This window comes from Oncorhynchus kisutch, linkage group LG6 (assembly GCF_002021735.2).
Source record: "Oncorhynchus kisutch isolate 150728-3 linkage group LG6, Okis_V2, whole genome shotgun sequence".
Lineage (NCBI taxonomy): Eukaryota > Metazoa > Chordata > Actinopteri > Salmoniformes > Salmonidae > Oncorhynchus > Oncorhynchus kisutch.
The window spans coordinates 16,620,846-16,639,209 of NC_034179.2; the positions used below are offsets into that span (position 1 = coordinate 16,620,846).

The following is an 18,364-nucleotide window of genomic DNA, read 5'->3' on the forward strand; positions in this document are numbered from 1 at the left end:
CCTGTCTGGGTTGGCGCCCCCCCTTGGGTTGTGCCATGGCGGAGATCTTTGTGGGCTATACTCAGCCTTGTCTCAGGATGGTAAGTTGGTGGTTGAAGATATCCCTCTAGTGGTGTGGGGGCTGTGCTTTGGCAAAGTGGGTGGGGTTATATCCTTCCTGTTTGGCCCTGTCCGGGGGTGTCCTCGGATGGGGCCACAGTGTCTCCTGACCCCTCCTGTCTCAGCCTCCAGTATTTATGCTGCAGTAGTTTATGTGTCGGGGGGCTAGGGTCAGTTTGTTATATCTGGAGTACTTCTCCTGTCCTATTCGGTGTCCTGTGTGAATTTAAGTGTGCTCTCTCTAATTCTCTCTTTCTCTCTTTCTTTCTCTCTCTCGGAGGACCTGAGCCCTAGGACCATGCCTCAGGACTACCTGACATGATGACTCCTTGCTGTCCCCAGTCCACCTGGCCGTGCTGCTGCTCCAGTTTCAACTGTTCTGCCTTATTATTATTTGACCATGCTGGTCATTTATGAACATTTGAACATCTTGGCCATGTTCTGTTATAATCTCCACCCGGCACAGCCAGAAGAGGATTGGCCACCCCACATAGCCTGGTTCCTCTCTAGGTTTCTTCCTATGTTTTGGCCTTTCTAGGGAGTTTTTCCTAGCCACCGTGCTTCTACACCTGCATTGCTTGCTGTTTGGGGTTTTAGGCTGGGTTTCTGTACAGCACTTTGAGATATCAGCTGATGTACGAAGGGCTATATAAATACAATTGATTTGATTTGATTTGGCAGCAAGAGCCTCCTGGTGGATGCTGCAGTGTACTCAAGTGGCGTCGGGAGCATTCCACTCCAATATGTCTCCCTGTCATGGCTTTCATGCATGTCTTACTACTCAAAAGTCGTCTTAATTCTCGCTCAAAAAACTCCTGTGGATTATTTTTCAAATTGGCATGTTTTGTTTCTAAATGTCTACGCAAAAGTGAAGGTTTCATTGAGTTGTGCTTTTGCACATATAACACACTGTGGCTGAGGAAAGGCACTATTACCTATATAAGTGAATGACAAATCAATGTAGTTCTCATCTTATTTGCGCCCCTTCGATGGTCCAACGTCCCTGTCTGTTGTTCAGTGCATTCCCAGGTAAGGGGGCAGTAGCTCTTCGGCTGCATCAGATTCACAACTGTCACTGTCTATGCTAGCTGGGTTAAAGACAAATGTAGAATTACTCAAATCAAATCAAATCAAATCAAATTTATTTGTCACATACACATGGTTAGCAGATGTTAATGCGAGTGTAGCGAAATGCTTGTGCTTCTAGTTCCGACAGTGCAGTAATAACGAACAAGTAATCTAACTAACAATTCCAAAAAAAACTACTGTCTTATACACAGTGTAAGGGGATAAAGAATATGTACATAAGGATATATGAATGAGTGATGGTACAGAGCAGCATAGGCAAGATACAGTAGATGATATCGAGTACAGTATATACATATGAGATGAGTATGTAGACCAAGTGGCATAGTTAAAGTGGCTAGTGATACATGTATTACATAAGGATGCAGTCGATGATATAGAGTACAGTATCTACGTATGCATATGAGATGAATAATGTAGGGTAAGTAACATTATATAAGGTAGCATTGTTTAAAGTGGCTAGTGATATATTTACATCATTTCCCATCAATTCCCATGATTAAAGTGGCTGGAGTAGAGTCAGTGGCATTGACAGTGTGTTGGCAGTAGCCACTCAATGTTAGTGGTGGCTGTTTAACAGTCTGATGGCCTTGAGATAGAAGCTGTTTTTCAGTCTCTCGGTCCCAGCTTTGATGCACCTGTACTGACCTCGCCTTCTGGATGACAGCGGGGTGAACAGGCAGTGGCTCGGGTGGTTGATGTCCTTGATGATCTTTATGGCCTTCCTGTAGCATCGGGTGGTGTAGGTGTCCTGGAGGGCAGGTAGTTTGCCCCCGGTGATGCGTTGTGCAGACCTCACTACCCTCTGGAGAGCCTTACGGTTGAGGGCGGTGCAGTTGCCATACCAGGCGGTGATACAGCCCGCCAGGATGCTCTCGATTGTGCATCTGTAGAAGTTTGTGAGTGCTTTTGGTGACAAGCCGAATTTCTTCAGCCTCCTGAGGTTGAAGAGGCGCTGCTGCGCCTTCTTCACGATGCTGTCTGTGTGAGTGGACCAATTCAGTTTGTCTGTGATGTGTATGCCGAGGAACTTAAAACTTGCTACCCTCTCCACTACTGTTCCATCGATGTGGATGGGGGGGTGTTCCCTCTGCTGTTTCCTGAAGTCCACAATCATCTCCTTAGTTTTGTTGACGTTGAGTGTGAGGTTATTTTCCTGACACCACACTCCGAGGGCCCTCACCTCCTCCCTGTAGGCCGTCTCGTCGTTGTTGGTAATCAAGCCTACCACTGTTGTGTCGTTACTGATGCTAGCATAGGATGTGCTCGTGGAAGCAGAACAACTTGTATTGTCGACAGGTGCAGGTGTCATACTGCTGGTAGTAGCAGTACTACTGACGCAGTTTGGACACGGGCCTTACTTCTTTTTAACCATTTATACATTTTAGAGCAAGCGGAATGCACAGCAGCTACGTTTGGCTACATACGGACCGGACCGTTAGTGGAATTTCCGTGAGAGAGTAACAGTTAATGTGATTGGATATTCATTATTTGACAAGGCTACCTGTATTTGACATAGTGTTGTTATTTAGTTGAACACTAGATGGTTACATTTTATTTTGGGCAGTGAAACGAGGCTACTCAGGCGAGAGAGAAAAAACTCACCCAAATGTATAACCGCGTTGGAAAATATCAATGGACTGTTTGAAAATGTGAAGATTACAAATAAAAAAATTAAAAAAGTGTGAATCACATTTTTATTGGGCGTACCCCCGACGGCATTGTGCGTACCCCCAGTTTGGGAATACCTGCTCTAGTGGAAAGCCTTCCCAGAAGAATGGAGGTTGTTATAGCACTAAAGGAGGGACCAACTCCGTATTAATTCCCATGACTTTCTAATGAGATGTTTGACAAGCAAGTGTCCACATACTTTTGTCCATGTAGTGTATGTACTGTCATTCGTAAGCTAAGTTGGAGCAACTTCATGAGTATCATGAGGTATCATGAGGTGTATGTAAACTTCCGACTTCAACTGTATATATGGCATATAAACATATATATTAGCATACTTTAGTTCTAGATAGACCAAGCCTTGTGGTTTGGCTGTTTCCCAGCAACAACTCTAGTCTAGATAAATAAATAATCTATGTTGCCTGGTCTATTGTTTGGCCAATTGACAGCTGAATTGGAATTCCCTCGTGTACCCTGCAACCTTAACCAGACATGCAATCCGGTGCTTAAGGTGATTCACTTTTCTATGTTGAAACTGTACTCATTGTAACAAAAGAAATGTCATCTGTGTTGGATGATTACTGAAATGTAAAAATAAGTTGCAAATAGGAAAATGAGAAATAAGAAATAAACAAGGACAAATAAGTTGCAGAAAAGGAACTGCATGTGCTTCTACCTGAGGTGTGACTCCAGCACGCGGTCTAGGTGTTTGTAGAAGGGTCGGGAGGTGAAGTAGCCGCTCCAGTAATGGTCATCTCGGTCTGCGTAGGTAAAGAAGTCGCCGCTGACCACCGGTAAAGAGGCACTAGCGTGACCGGGGTCTATGGACGATTTACGAAGAGCGTTGAAGTAATCCGTGATGGTGCCGAACTGAGCCTAGAACAGAATAGGTCAGTTGGAATATAAAGCAGATTTATGATAGAGTACCTGAGAGGCAAACTGAAAATAGATCGATCAATGCTGCAGGGTAGTTTACTTTTCTGCTTTATTGAGAGCAGTGTTCCATTGCAATAGCTGGACACACACAAAAAAATCAAGAAGGGCAGGAATTAGGGAGCCAACGAAACACACCATTACACTATCGGGCATCAGTCATTCCAATTATGTGCTGCATCAAAACCTTACACCCAAGTCAGACCTTGACGTGTAGTTCTGGATGAGAGTTCATGTAGTCAAAGAGCTTCTGGTAGTTCTGGAACTGCTGGTCCCACTCCAAGGCCTCTGCATAGCGGAAGTCGTCCCCTAGGGGGACCATCACCACCTTGGTTCGGAACAGCTTGGACTTCTTCCTGTACTGGTCCAGCAGCATCTGAACCCTTGGGATTTTGGGAAAAAGAGTTGACGACTACAACGGAGTCACAATTTTTCATGACATATTAAGCTGTAACTGTCAACCAAAATGCATATGTGTGTGTGTGTGTGTGTGGGTGGGTGGGTGGAAAGGAGTTGCTTGTGTATTTCCATATATTACTTTTTAGACTTTCAATGCCTATTCTCTAGTCCAACCCTTGTCCATCTGCCGATATCTGTTAGGGCCATGTTGTGCAATCAGACACCAAGGGAACACTGGGTGCAAACAAGTTCCTCTTGGATTTGCTACTGAATCAGAAAGTCCACTTATCATCAGAGCCTTCTGTTAGAAAAACAGACGCCATCTGAAATTCCTATTACCACAACAGATTATCCTACAGTGGCGTCAATGTCTTATCTTGTTCACACAACGTGTTTGATCCTTGTCTATAGCACCATCACACTGAGGTCACCATAACACCATCAACATGGAGACACCATAACACCATCAACATGGAGAGAATGTGGACTGTCTGTCTACCACATAAACCAGTGTTTGTAAAAAATATTCTGTACCAGGGAGAGGAAAGCCTTTTTTTTTATTACTGTGAGCCTCAAGCCAAAGACAATCTCCTGCCTCAAGTAAATCCAATGGGACAATAAAGATTTTGTATTTTTGAATTGTGTATTTCACAGCCAAGTCCAGTGGTTATAGATTATTATTATTATAATAATAATACAGTATATCATTCTCAATCCATTTCTATGTAATTGGTCACCTCTGTTGTACGTTTCCATCCGTGATTGGCTGAGGGGGGACCCTCCAGGGACAGCTGACCCGCCCACCAGGAAGTCTTTTGAAGTCAAACTGGCAGCAGATCTTGGGGTCGGGGCCACACGTGTGGGGAATATCATAACTGTAGAAGGGCATCATGTGGCATAGAATGTCCGTGCTGGAGGCTGGGTCTGTACACAGATAGAACATGAAATACAACATTCTGATATTTCTTCATTTCTTTCCTTTTCTTTTTTGGATGTGTGTATTGTTTTGTATTGTTCGGTATTACTGCACTGTTGGAGCTAGAAACATAAGCATTTTTCTGCCCCTGCGTTAACAATATGTGTATGCGACAAATGCAATTTGATTTGATTTGAAATAGAATAAAATAGAATATTAAATAGAACATAAAATAGATGTATTTTTTCTTACAGGTACTTCATGTGTGGTACTTACATTTGACAGTGCAAAGACAAAATTTTAGAACATGGACTGTAAACATATAGCTAGCATGTAATTACATTTCTATCTCAAAGAGACTGGCCATGTCATGCATGCGCTATTCAAAAGTACTAACATTTATACCTTGTTAGAATTAAATCAATCAAAAATCAAAATCAAATCACATGTTATTTGTCACATACACATGGTTAGCAGATGTTAATGCGAGTGTAGCGAAATGCTTGTGTTTCTAGTTCCGACAATGCAGTAATAACCAACAAGTAATCTAGCTAACAATTCCAAAACTACTACCTTATACACACAAGTGTAAGGGGATAAAGAATATGTACATAAAGATATATCAGTGAGTGATGGTACAGAGCGGCATAGGCAAGATACAGTAGATGGTATTGAGTGCAGTATATACATATGAGATGAGTATGTAAACAAAGTGGCATAGTTAAAGTGGCTAGTGATACATGTATTACATAAAGATGCAGTAGATGATATAGAGTACAGTATATACATATACAGATGAGATGAATAATGTAGGGTATGTAAACATTATATTAGGTAGCATTGTTTAAAGTGGCTAGTGATATATTTTACATCATTTCCCATCAATTCCCATTATTAAAGTGGCTGGAGTTGAGTCAGTGTGTTGGCAGCAGCCACTCAATGCTAGTGGTGGCTGTTTAACAGTCTGATGGCTTTGAGATAGAAGCTGTTTTTCAGTCTCTCGGTCCCAGCTTTGATGCACCTGTACTGACCTCGCCTTCTGGATGATAGCGGGGTGAACAGGCAGTGGCTCGGGTGGTTGTTGTCCTTGATGATCTTTATGGCCTTCCTGTGACATCGGGTGGTGTAGGTGTCCTGGAGGGCAGGTAGTTTGCCCCCGGTGATGCGTTGTGCAGACCTCACTACCCTCTGGAGAGCCTTACGGTTGTGGGCGGAGCAGTTGCCGTACCAGGCGGTGATACAGCCCGACAGGATGCTCTCGATTGTGCATCTGTAGAAGTTTGTGAGTGCTTTTGGTGACAAGCCGAATTTCTTCAGCCTCCTGAGGTTGAAGAGGCGCTGCTGCGCCTTCTTCACGATGCTGTCTGTGTGGGTGGACCAATTCAGTTTGTCTGTGATGTGTACGCCGAGGAACTTAAAACTTACTACCCTCTCCACTACTGTTCCATCAATGTGGAAAGGGCGGTGTTCCCTCAATGTGGATAGGGGGGTGTTCCCATTGTCATCGTCAATGACAATGATATTAAATAACTTTGGTGGATATAATCTGATCTGGCATTGAACTGATGACTAATTGGCGAGAGAGATTAAATCCTATTTGTCCAGCAGTGGAAGGGGCCCACTTCCTGTCATCTCCCACATGGCACATTTCTAGCCTTGCTCTCTATTATTCCACAGGATGTCTGTCTCTCAAAACAAGAGCACAGAGAGGCGTTTCCAACCACTACAGCAATGTCAGTTTTCCATGACATGTATTGGACCCCTGCATATTATATTGAATAGAGGGAATCAGGGTTGGGGTCAATTCCATTTAAATTCTAGTCAATTCAGAAAGTAAACCAAATTCCAATTCCAAGTGTTCCTCATTGAAAAGTATTGGAAGAGAATTAGAATTGGAATCGTTGTACTTCCTGAATTGACTGGAAATGAAATGGAATTGATCCTACCCTGAAGGGAATATAGAGGGTGACGAGAATACAGACGACAGTGTCCAGAACGCTTCTATAATATACCATATTTTAGTGCTATTTGACCAGTATAGTGAGTATACTAGGTAAAACAACATTCTCAGACTGTTATTCAACTATTCATTCAACTTTCATTTCATTCAAGTCTTTCAACTTAAAACCCACAAGACTTTTACTCATGTAGATAAAATATTTCAAAACATTGTCCAGAGTCTAAGTTATATAATTAGAGTGTGTATCCCCTTTGGCCATACTGGGAGAATTGCATCACATTGCCAAACAAACAGTACTCATTTTTCATCAAGAAGTACTCAACTCAACTCTATAATACTGAGGATAACATGAAACCATATGAACAGAACATAACCTGATCTGATCTTTCATCATTGTCTGCTATTAAATAATCATAACAGTATTTGATCATTTTCATGACGTAAATAACAACTTGTACAGACAGACGCTCTCTTTGGCATTGCAGACTATTTAGGCGTCTGTCTACCTAGTGAAAAGCATGAATGAGTACTACATCATTTGGCTTAGAGGTTTGAGTAATCACCCATTTAGATGCATCATAGCTGCATGAAACCACTAACTAACTAATGCCTGTTCTGTTACCAACTGCTCCCTGTCACACACACATACACACACACACACACACACACACACACACACACACACACACACACACACACACACACACACACACACACACACACACACACACACACACACACACACACACACACACAGCAGATGGTTCATGGCCAATGTGAATCAGACCTTTGACCTCCAAACTCTCCATCCCTCTAGTCATGAGGCTGTGGTCTACATTCTTCTTATAAATCACCAAGCTCATCACCAGACCAAGGTTCAAACTGTTTTTTTCCTTTCAAGCTGGCCTGGAGCAATGGAACCAACGGAATTGTCGCAAAAGTGCAAACCCGCCCATCTGGCACACCTGTCTCAATCAAATGCAAATAGAAAGGAATCCAGCACTATTTGAACCCAGGTCTGTTCATTGCATGATGTACCAGCCAGACATGTTTAAGCCATGCAGGCCTCAGTCCATACAAAGAGAATCCCTTCTACCACAGATGCTATAAGATGAGACCAAAGAGAAAGGAGCATGCCTTCATATGACACTTCTGTAAGGTAGGTAGCCTGACGGTTAGAGCGTTGGGCCAGTAACCAAAAGGTCGCTAGTTTGAATCCTCGAGCCGACTAGGTGAAATATCTGTTGACGTGCCCTTGTGCAAGGCACTTAACCCTAATTGCTCCAGGGTCACTGTTAATAATGGCTAAACCAGGCTGTGACCCCACTCTCTGAGCATGTCTCAGGGGGAATTGGGATATGCATAAAAAATAAAATCACACTTGTACATGTGTTAAACTGGACTAATAAAAGCACCTACATAATTATTTATGGACATGAGAAATCCCCCTGCTGATGGTCTGAGCGGCTCAATACTGTAGGCAGCAGATGCTGCTGTCGCTTATCCGAGTGCTGTTATTTACACAAGCTGACTTCCCAGAGTTCAACACACGGCATCAAACCATCCATAGCATCTGTCACACCAAATATGTACAGGAATTGGAAGGATTTGTTTTCTACTGACTACATGAGTATGTACTAGTCACTTTGAGGTCATGTTATTTTGTTTCTGTCCATAGACTTGCAGTAGAACTAGGACTTTGTATATGCTAAATGCTTAATTTAATATGGCTAAGATAGTACCTGAACCACTGAGAACAGAGGTGTGAGGACTGGATCTCCGGCATGTTGAATGCTACAGTAGTGTAAACACTGAGCAGTGTTTCCCCTACAATTGTATAAGTGGGGCAGGACCCCTTACCTTCTAGCTAGGGGAAACACAGACTCTGGAAGAGCACCCTGGGAGAGCCACAGGGCTACATTAGTCTGGTTACTTGCCCCAGTTCTGTCTCCAGAAGAACTCCAGGGTCTTCTGACTGGCAAAGTGTTTCTTGACGGAGTAGTGCACCCTCTGGATGAGCATGTTGGCCAGGCCAGCCTGTTTCAACAGGTACGCCTGGGTAGGGGAGTGGCCAAACGGATCCACAGCCCAGCCCGTCTGGGGTTTCACTCCTAACAGGGGAGAATAGAGGGAGAATTCAGGTTCATGCAGAGGAGGTTGGCAACCGTCCTCCTTTTTTGAGGAAAAATTATAAACAATAAAAAACTATGAAACATTACATAAAAATCCTTGAAATAAACATCTGTTACACAGGTCAACCATTAGCATAATTAAAAGGTTGTCTCTGAATCAACACATTTGCATCAGTCATCCTCCATAACTTTTTAAGTCACCAGCTGCCACTGGGTTCATCTGTTCATACCTTGTCATGCTACCCTGCGTTGCTGCTGCTCCAGTTTCAACTGTTTTGCCTGCGGCTATGGAACCCTGACCTGTTCACAGGACGTGCTACCCTGTCCCGGACCTGCTGTTCACGACACTCTCTCTCTATCGCATCTGCTATCTCAACCTCTGAATGCTCGGCTATGAAAAGCCAACTGTCATTTACTCCTGAGGTGCTAACCTGTTGCACAATCTACAACTACTACGATTATTATTTGACCCTGCTGGGCATCTGTGAACGTTTGAACATCTTGAAGAACAATGAATGGCCACGTACTCTTATAATCTCCACCCAGCACAGCCAGAAAGAGGTCTGGCCACTCTTCAGAGCATGGTTCCTTTCTAGGTTTCTTCCTAGGTTTTATTTTTTTATTTGCCCTTTATTTAACTAGGCAAGTCAATTAAGAACAAATTCTTATTTTCAATGACAGCCTAGGAACAGTGGGTTAACTGCCTGTTCAGGGGCAGAACGACAGATTTGTACCTTGTCAGCTCGGGGGTTTGAACTTGCAACCTTCCGGTTACTAGTCCAACGCTCTAACCACTAGGCCACCAGGCTACCCTGCCGCCCTTTCTAAGGAGTTTTTCTGCATTGCTTGCTGTTTGGGGTTTTAGGCTGGGTTTCTGTATAAGCACTTGGTGACATTGGCTGATGTAAAAAGGGCATTATAAATACATTTTTTTGATATATAAATCAAAAGATAAAATCTCTGATGGTTAAAGTGTGCTAATCATTTTGTTTGAATCATGCAAAATAACCAATATATTGTGCTTGCCAACAAATGTCCTTTGTATGATCTCTTTCCAGATAACTAACTCCTGATATTTTATGCACTCACCCACATTTCTCTCCAACCATTGGTGTCCCTCCAATAGCTGGTCAATTAATGCAAAGTAATGCGAGTTGGCTTCATCAGGCATCACCCAGCCTCCCGTTGTGATCTCCAACTGGCCTTGCTCAAACAGACTAAATAACATAGAGGAAAATGATCATTCAGGCTCTAAGACAATCAGCTCAGTCAATTACCATTTCATAGCTCAAAGCCAAAAGAAAAGAAAAAAAGGCTATACAAAAACCATGCAGCTTTATCAATTTATGAGCTTCTTTTCCATTCAAAATTGTAGGTTGAATGCATTTTAATTGTAAAAATATATATATATATATTAATTGTAAAATACCAGATTACAAAATGGATGTTATATGGTCAGGAACCTGCAAAATTCCAGTAACTTGTCCAAATTCCTCAGTTTTCCAGAAATCATGGTTGGAAGATTCCTGGAATTCCAAGGGAATCAGCAGGAATACTAGGAAACATCAAACCAGGATTTCTGGAAAACCGGGGAATTTTGGGAGAGTTACCGGAATTTTAAAAATAAGACTTTCTAAAGGTGTAATAGATCTTAGGGTGTTTGTAAATTCACCAGAGTGTGTTCTGGGGGTTCATAAATTCAGAGCGTTGTCACTGTAGCATAGAGGCCTGATTGGTGGAGTGCTACAGAGACGGTTGTCCTTCTGGAAGGTTCTCTAATCTCCACAAAGGAACTGTCCGTTTGTAAATCTCAGAGCGTTCATAGCACCCACTGGACACTCTGGCTGAGGAGTAGGGTTGATTCGAGTGTTGTGACCTCACAACGTGAGTCAGGCACCCAAGCTTACTGAATAAAGTTGGCTAGCTTGCTAGCTACTTCCAAACACAAATGAGAGAACAACAATTTAATTATGTTTTTTTTGCAGATGTTTACTGACACCGGTCATATTCATATGAGGGTTGCGCGTTTGTAAATTTATCAGTTATTCTGTGCTCTGGCTCACTCAGACGAGAGTGCTCTGAAATCGGTGTAGATAGCCAGAGTGAATTTACCAACGCACCCTTAGTTGCAAGAGACATCACCTCATGTGTGGCTAAGAAAAAAAATCTGGGCCCTACTTATTGCGACAACAAGAAGCATCTTCTCCTCTGTAGCTGTTGAATTGTCTTACTCCTAAGTCCAAAGAGTAAAATCAACAACCACAGGAGTTACTCCCATTTCTCTTTAGGACAGGAAACATTGCTATGATTGCGATTCAGCATCTTTTCTCTGTTCGCCGAGCATATGTCAATTGCAGACTTCCCTAACGTGTCCTTGGCGAGCCCCTTAAATAAGAGCATGGATAAGCAAAACAATGGACAACGACTCAGCAATTTTCATAATAACAAGTTGAAATGGCTCTTTATTTTCTCTCCACGGAAATGTGATATTTCTCTGGCATCATTCAATCACCAGAAGGTTTCCTTCATTGTTCTACGATTGGACAGGTGGAAGTGGTGTGTCGTGTAGGTCTGTCCTGGTGTTGAAGAGTTGGAGTGGTCAAAGCAGGTGCCATCTTCACTGAGCAGATAGCAACACCGCATCCTAACGAGGACAGATGGACAAGTCCCTTCAACAAACCGAAACACGCTGCTCAAAAACATGTTCCTTTCCAATTCTAAAAGTTCTAAAGAATTAATGAGGTCGTTTGTTCGAATTTCTCGAGCGATTCTTCTCCTTGTACTGTAACAGGGAACATTTTATCATTAAGCGCCAGACCTTCAATTTGCTGACATAAAATAAAACATGCAAGCAAATAAGTTATTACATAAGCAATAACACTCAACACAAAAAATAGTAAACACAGAATATTCTCAACAACAAAAAATGGATCTGGTTTGCTTAGAACTCCTTGCGCATCAAATCAATAGTGAATAAATATTTGTGTTAGATCTCCCTCCATTCTTCACCTTAAGGCTGTTTGCTTGTGCTCCTAATTGGAATTCTAACCTGCAGCTGAAATGTTTATTGCATTTCATACACAGTTTGTGTATCCCCCAAGGCTAGCTGCTGAACCCTACCTGTCAGTAGCTCGTTGTGAGCATGGCCAATGCACACAGCATTTACACACAACATTTGTGACACCCTGCTTCTTGCTTTTGGGGCTGTTTTCTGAAGTAGAGCACCCTCTGAATCGCCCTCCATGTCACTTCCAGAGAAACCCCTGACTGGCAACCATTACATTCCCAAGGGGACAAATCAAATCAAATTTTATTGGTCACATACACATGGTTAGCAGATGTTAATGCGAGTGTTGTGCTTCTAGTTCCTACCATGCAGTAATATCTAACAAGTAATCTAACAATTTCACAACAACTACCTTTTACACACAAAAATAAAGGAATGAATAAGAATATGTACATATAAATATATGGATGAGCGATGGCCGAACGGCATAGGCAAGATGCAGTAGATGGTATAGAGTGCAGTATAAACATATGAGATGAGTAATGTAGGGTATGTAAACATTATAAAAAGTGGCACTGTTTAAAGTGACTAGTGATACATTTATTACATCCTATTTTGTATTATTAAAGTGGCTAAAGAGACTGAGGCAGAGTGAGCGAGAACATGTGTTTACCTATGTGCCCGTGTTAACCTATATGCCTCTCACAAACAAAATTGATTTGATGACCTCAAGACCATAGTCAGTTTGGCTGGTTAAGGCAATTCAAACCAATTTAATCCTGTTACCAGGCAGAGGAATATTTTTTTTACTGTAAACTAGGATTTATTTTAAAAGTTATGTGAAAAATTACGAAAATCCCTTACGTTCCCTTACGCCTTCACTAGGCTTGGGCAATATACCGTTTATACCGTATACCGGGGTATTTTCCCTTGCCGCAGCTGCAGGAGTGCATGCTATGCCACTGCTTATAACTATACACTGAGTGTACAAAACATTAGGGACACCTGCTCTTTCCATGACATAGACATGACATAGACTGACCAGGTGAATACAGGTGAAAGCTGTGATCCCTTATTGATGTCACCTTTTAAATCCACTTCAATCAGTGTAGATGAAGGGGAGGAGACAGGTTAAAGAAGGATTTTTAAGCTTCGAGACAATTGAGACATGGATTGTGTATGTGTGCCATTCAGAGGGTGAATGGGCAAGACCACAGATTGAAGTGCCTTTGAATGGGTAATTGTAGTAGGTGCGAGGCTCTGATTTGAGTGTGTCAAGAACTGCAACGCTGATTGATTTTTCACGCTCAAGTTTCCCGTGTATCAATAATGGTCCACCACCCAAATGACAACCATCTAACGTGACACAACTGTGGGAAGCACTGGGGTCAACATGAGCCAGCATCCCTGTGGAAAGCTTTCCACACCTTGTAGTCCATGCCCTGATGAATTGAGGCTGTTCTGAGGGGAAAAGGGCTGCAAAGCAATATTAGGACGGTGTTCCTAAAGGTTTGTACACTCAGTGTAAGTTAATTTTAACTGTAAGAAATCTAAATCTATGTGTCAAATAAATCATACCCAGCTCATGGCTCCAGCTATGCATTTGGTTTGCTAACTTGCTAGCTAAGTGTCTAGATGTCAAGATCAAGCTTCTTGGTTACAGCAGAGACATTCAATCCCTTCCTCAAATTAAATAAAATAAAATTTTATTTGTCACATACACATGGTTAGCAGATGTTAATGCGAGTGTAGCGAAATGCTTGTGCTTCTAGTTCCGACAATGCAGTAATAACCAACAAGTAATCTAGCTAACAATTCCAAAACTACTACCTTATAGACACAAGTGTAAGGGGATAAAGAATATGTACATAAAGATATATCAGTGAGTGATGGTACAGAGCGGCATAGGCAAGATACAGTAGATGGTATTGAGTGCAGTATATACATATGAGATGAGTATGTAAACAAAGTGGCATAGTTAAAGTGGCTAGTGATACATGTATTACATAAAGATGCAGTAGATGATATAGAGTACAGTATATACATATACAGATGAGATGAATAATGTAGGGTATGTAAACATTATATTAGGTAGCATTGTTTAAAGTGGCTAGTGATATATTTTACATCATTCCCCATCAATTCCCATTATTAAAGTGGCTGGAGTTGAGTCAGTGTGTTGGCAGCAGCCACTCAATGTTAGTGGTGGCTGTTTAACAGTCTGATGGCCTTGAGATAGAAGCTGTTTTTCAGTCTCTCGGTCCCAGCTTTGATGCACCTGTACTGACCTCGCCTTCTAGATGATAGCGGGGTGAACAGGCAGTGGCTCGGGTGGTTGTTGTCCTTGATGATCTTTATGGCCTTCCTGTGACATCGGGTGGTGTAGGTGTCCTGGAGGGCAGGTAGTTTGCCCCCGGTGATGCGTTGTGCAGACCTCACTACCCTCTGGAGAGCCTTACGGTTGTGGGCGGAGCAGTTGCCGTACCAGGCGGTGATACAGCCCGACAGGATGCTCTCGATTGTGCATCTGTAGAAGTTTGTGAGTGCTTTTGGTGACAAGCCAAATTTCTTCAGCCTCCTGAGGTTGAAGAGGCGCTGCTGCGCCTTCTTCACGATGCTGTCTGTGTGGGTGGACCAATTCAGTTTGTCTGTGATGTGTACGCCGAGGAACTTAAAACTTACTACCCTCTCCACTACTGTTCCATCGATGTGGATAGGGGGGTGTTCCCTCTGCTGTTTCCTGAAGTCCACAATCATCTCCTTAGTTTTGTTGACGTTGAGTGTGAGGTTATTTTCCTGACACCACACTCCGAGGGCCCTCACCTCCTCCCTGTAGGCCGTCTCGTCGTTGTTGGTAATCAAGCCTACCACTGTTGTGTCGTCCGCAAACTTGATGATTGAGTTGGAGGCGTGCGTGGCCACGCAGTCGTGGGTGAACAGGGAGTACAGGAGAGGGCTCAGAACGCACCCTTGTAGGGCCACAGTGTTAAGGATCAGCGGGGTGGAGATGTTGTTGCCTACCCTCACCACCTGGGGGCGGCCCGTCAGGAAGTCCAGTACCCAGTTGCACAGGGCGGCGTCGAGACCCAGGGTCTCGAGCTTGATGACGAGCTTGGAGGGCACTATGGTGTTAAATGCCGAGCTGTAGTCGATGAACAGCATTCTCACATAGGTATTCCTCTTGTCCAGATGGGTTAGGGCAGTGTGCAGTGTGGTTGAGATTGCATCGTCTGTGGACCTATTTGGGCGGTAAGCAAATTGGAGTGGGTCTAGGGTGTCAGGTAGGGTGGAGGTGATATGGTCCTTGACTAGTCTCTCAAAGCACTTCATGATGACGGAAGTGAGTGCTACGGGGCGGTAGTCGTTTAGGTCAGTTACCTTAGCTTTCTTGGGAACAGGAACAATGGTGGCCCTCTTGAAGCATGTGGGAACAACAGACTGGGATAGGGATTGATTGAATATGTCCGTAAACACACCAGCCAGCTGGTCTGCGCATGCTCTGAGGGCGCGGCTGGGGATGCCGTCTGGGCCTGCAGCCTTGCGAGGGTTGACATGTTTAAATGTTTTCCTCACGTCGGCTGCAGTGAAGGAGAGTCCGCATGTTTTAGTTGCGGGCCGTGTCAGTGGCACTGTGTTGTCCTCAAAGCGGGCAAAAAAGTTATTTAGTCTGCCTGGGAGCAAGACATCCTGGTCCGTGACGGGGCTGGTTTTATTTTTGTAATCCGTGATTGACTGTAGACCCTGCCACATACCTCTTGTGTCTAAGCCGTTGAATTGAGATTCTACTTTGTCTCTATACTGACGCTTAGCTTGTTTGATTGTCTTGCGGAGGGAATAGTTACACTGTTTGTATTCGGTCATGTTTCCGGTCACCTTGCCCTGATTAAAAGCAGTGGTTCGCGCTTTCAGTTTCACGCGAATGCTGCCATCAATCCACGGTTTCTGGTTTGGGAATGTTTTAATCGTTGCTATGGGAACGACATCTTCAACGCACATTCTAATGAACTCGCTCACCGAATCAGCGTATTCGTCAATGTTGTTGTCTGACGCAATGCGAAACATATCCCGGTCCACGTGATGGAAGCAGTCTTGGACTGTGGAATCAGATTGGTCAGACCAGCGTTGAACAGACCTCAGCGCGGGAGCTTCTTGTTTTAGTTTCTGTCTGTAGGCAGGGATCAACAAAATGGAGTCGTGGTCAGCTTTTCCGAAAGGAGAGCGGGGCAGGGCCTTATATGTGTCGCGGAAGTTAGAATAGCAATGATCCAAGGTTTTTCCAGCCCTGGTATGCTGATCAAATTTAGGGAGTCTTGTTTTCAGATTAGCCTTGTTAAAATCCCCAGCTACAATGAATGCAGCCTCCGGATATATGGATTCCAGTTTGCAAAGAGTCAAATAAAGTTCGTTCAGAGCCATCGATGTGTCTGCTTGGGGGGGAATATATACGGCTGTGATTATAATCGAAGAGAATTCCCTTGGTAGATAATGCGGTCGACATTTTTGTGAGGAATTCTAAATCAGGTGAACAGAAGGACTTGAGTTCCTGTATGTTGTTGTGGCCACACCACGTCACGTTAACCATGAAGCATACGCCCCCGCCCCTCTTCTTACCAGAAAGATGTTTGTTTCTGTCGGCACGATGCGTGGAGACACCAGCTGGCTGCACCGACTCCGATAGCGTCTCTCCAGTGAGCCATGTTTCCGTGAAGCAAAGAAAGTTACAGTCTCTGATGTCCCTCTGGAATGCTACCCTTGCTCGGATTTCATCAACCTTGTTGTCAAGAGACTGGACATTGGCGAGAAGAATGCTAGGGAGTGGTGCACGATGTGCCCGTCTCCGGAGTCTGACCAGAAGACCGCTCCGTTTCCCCATTTTACGAAGTCGTTTTTTTGGGTCGCCGGCTGGGATCCATTCCGTTGTCCTGGGTGAAAGGCAGAACACAGGATCCGCTTCACGAAAGTCATATTCTTGGTCGTACTGATGGTGAGTTGACGCTGCTCTTATGTTCAGTAGTTCTTCTCGACTGTATGTAATGAAACCTAAGATGACCTGGTGTACCAATGTAAGGAATAACACGTTAAAAAAAATTTAAAACTGCATAGTTTCCTAGGAACGCGAAGCGAGGCGGCCATCTCTGACGGCGCCTGGATCAAGATCCCTGTTGCCTAATTTGTGCGTCAAAAAAATTGTGCTTCTTGTGTGCACCTCCGGAAATAGCGTATACCCCGGTATGGCACAGAAATGGTATGACGGTATGAACATCTGAATACTACCCAACCCTAGTTACCTAGTTGATTTGACCAGTTTTGGTCCAGTGGGTCACTTCTAATTTCATTTCATTTTTTAGAAACCCTATAAAACCGCTGGCCCTAAGCAAGGCATAACCTTGCTTTAATTAAAATGGGAATACCAGAGGAGCATCGGAATCTTATTGTAAATCCACTGAGGAATTAGATTCCACGTTTACAGAGCCAAGCTATATCAACAACACAATAACATAAACCAGAAGTGATTTGCTGCTCATATTGATTTCAGTATCACCTTGAAGCTAGAATGACAGACAGACAGACAGACAGACAGACAGACAGACAGACAGACAGACAGACAGACAGACTACCTCTTGACAGCGTCTCTCTTCTGGTTGTCGATGTTGTCCCACCACTTGGAGAAGTATGAGATCTCGGACCAGATCATTTTCCTGCGGCTGTCCTCATGGAGTTTCACCACTATGTTGTTCAGGATGTGCTGGGTCTGGTCCCGGTAGTAGTCGTCAAACGTCTTCAGCCATCCTGAGAACGTACAAATGGACAAATATGACAAAGTGGTAGAGCATACATTACAACTGTAGACTATCTGTCTGTCTGTGTGTGTGTCTGCCATAGAGTCAATAAACTGAGTCAATAAAGCCATCATAATCAGGTGAATGAGCAGAACATGTGGTTCAATCAATTTGCCACATCCATTGATTTAACAACATAATGTCATCATATTTCCAATGAAAATCAATGCATTCAAAAAAGTATTTCCACTCCAAGATGAAATAGGATAAATAATTCCGTAGAAGGCACACAGGCATGAGTGCTTTTAAACTGTGCAAGGGTGTGAGTATTGTCTTTAGCTACTGTATACAACTCTAAGGGAGAACCAGCCCAGTTAAAAC

At 43.4% G+C, this 18,364-nt stretch overlaps 1 protein-coding gene across 1 annotated transcript in view; it reads right to left on the reverse strand.

The window, feature by feature from the left end:
* LOC109892411 (alpha-mannosidase 2-like) overlaps positions 1-18,364 on the reverse strand; it is a 58,528-nt gene that overhangs the window by 31,216 nt on the left and 8,948 nt on the right. Inside the window, exons 4-9 of the mRNA XM_020484922.2 lie at positions 17,822-17,993; positions 10,286-10,413; positions 9,002-9,175; positions 4,926-5,112; positions 3,995-4,172; positions 3,533-3,732 (exon numbers count right to left, since the gene is read on the reverse strand). Of these exons, the coding sequence (XP_020340511.1) occupies positions 3,533-3,732; positions 3,995-4,172; positions 4,926-5,112; positions 9,002-9,175; positions 10,286-10,413; positions 17,822-17,993 (1,039 nt within the window). The remainder of the gene's footprint in view (positions 1-3,532; positions 3,733-3,994; positions 4,173-4,925; positions 5,113-9,001; positions 9,176-10,285; positions 10,414-17,821; positions 17,994-18,364) is intronic.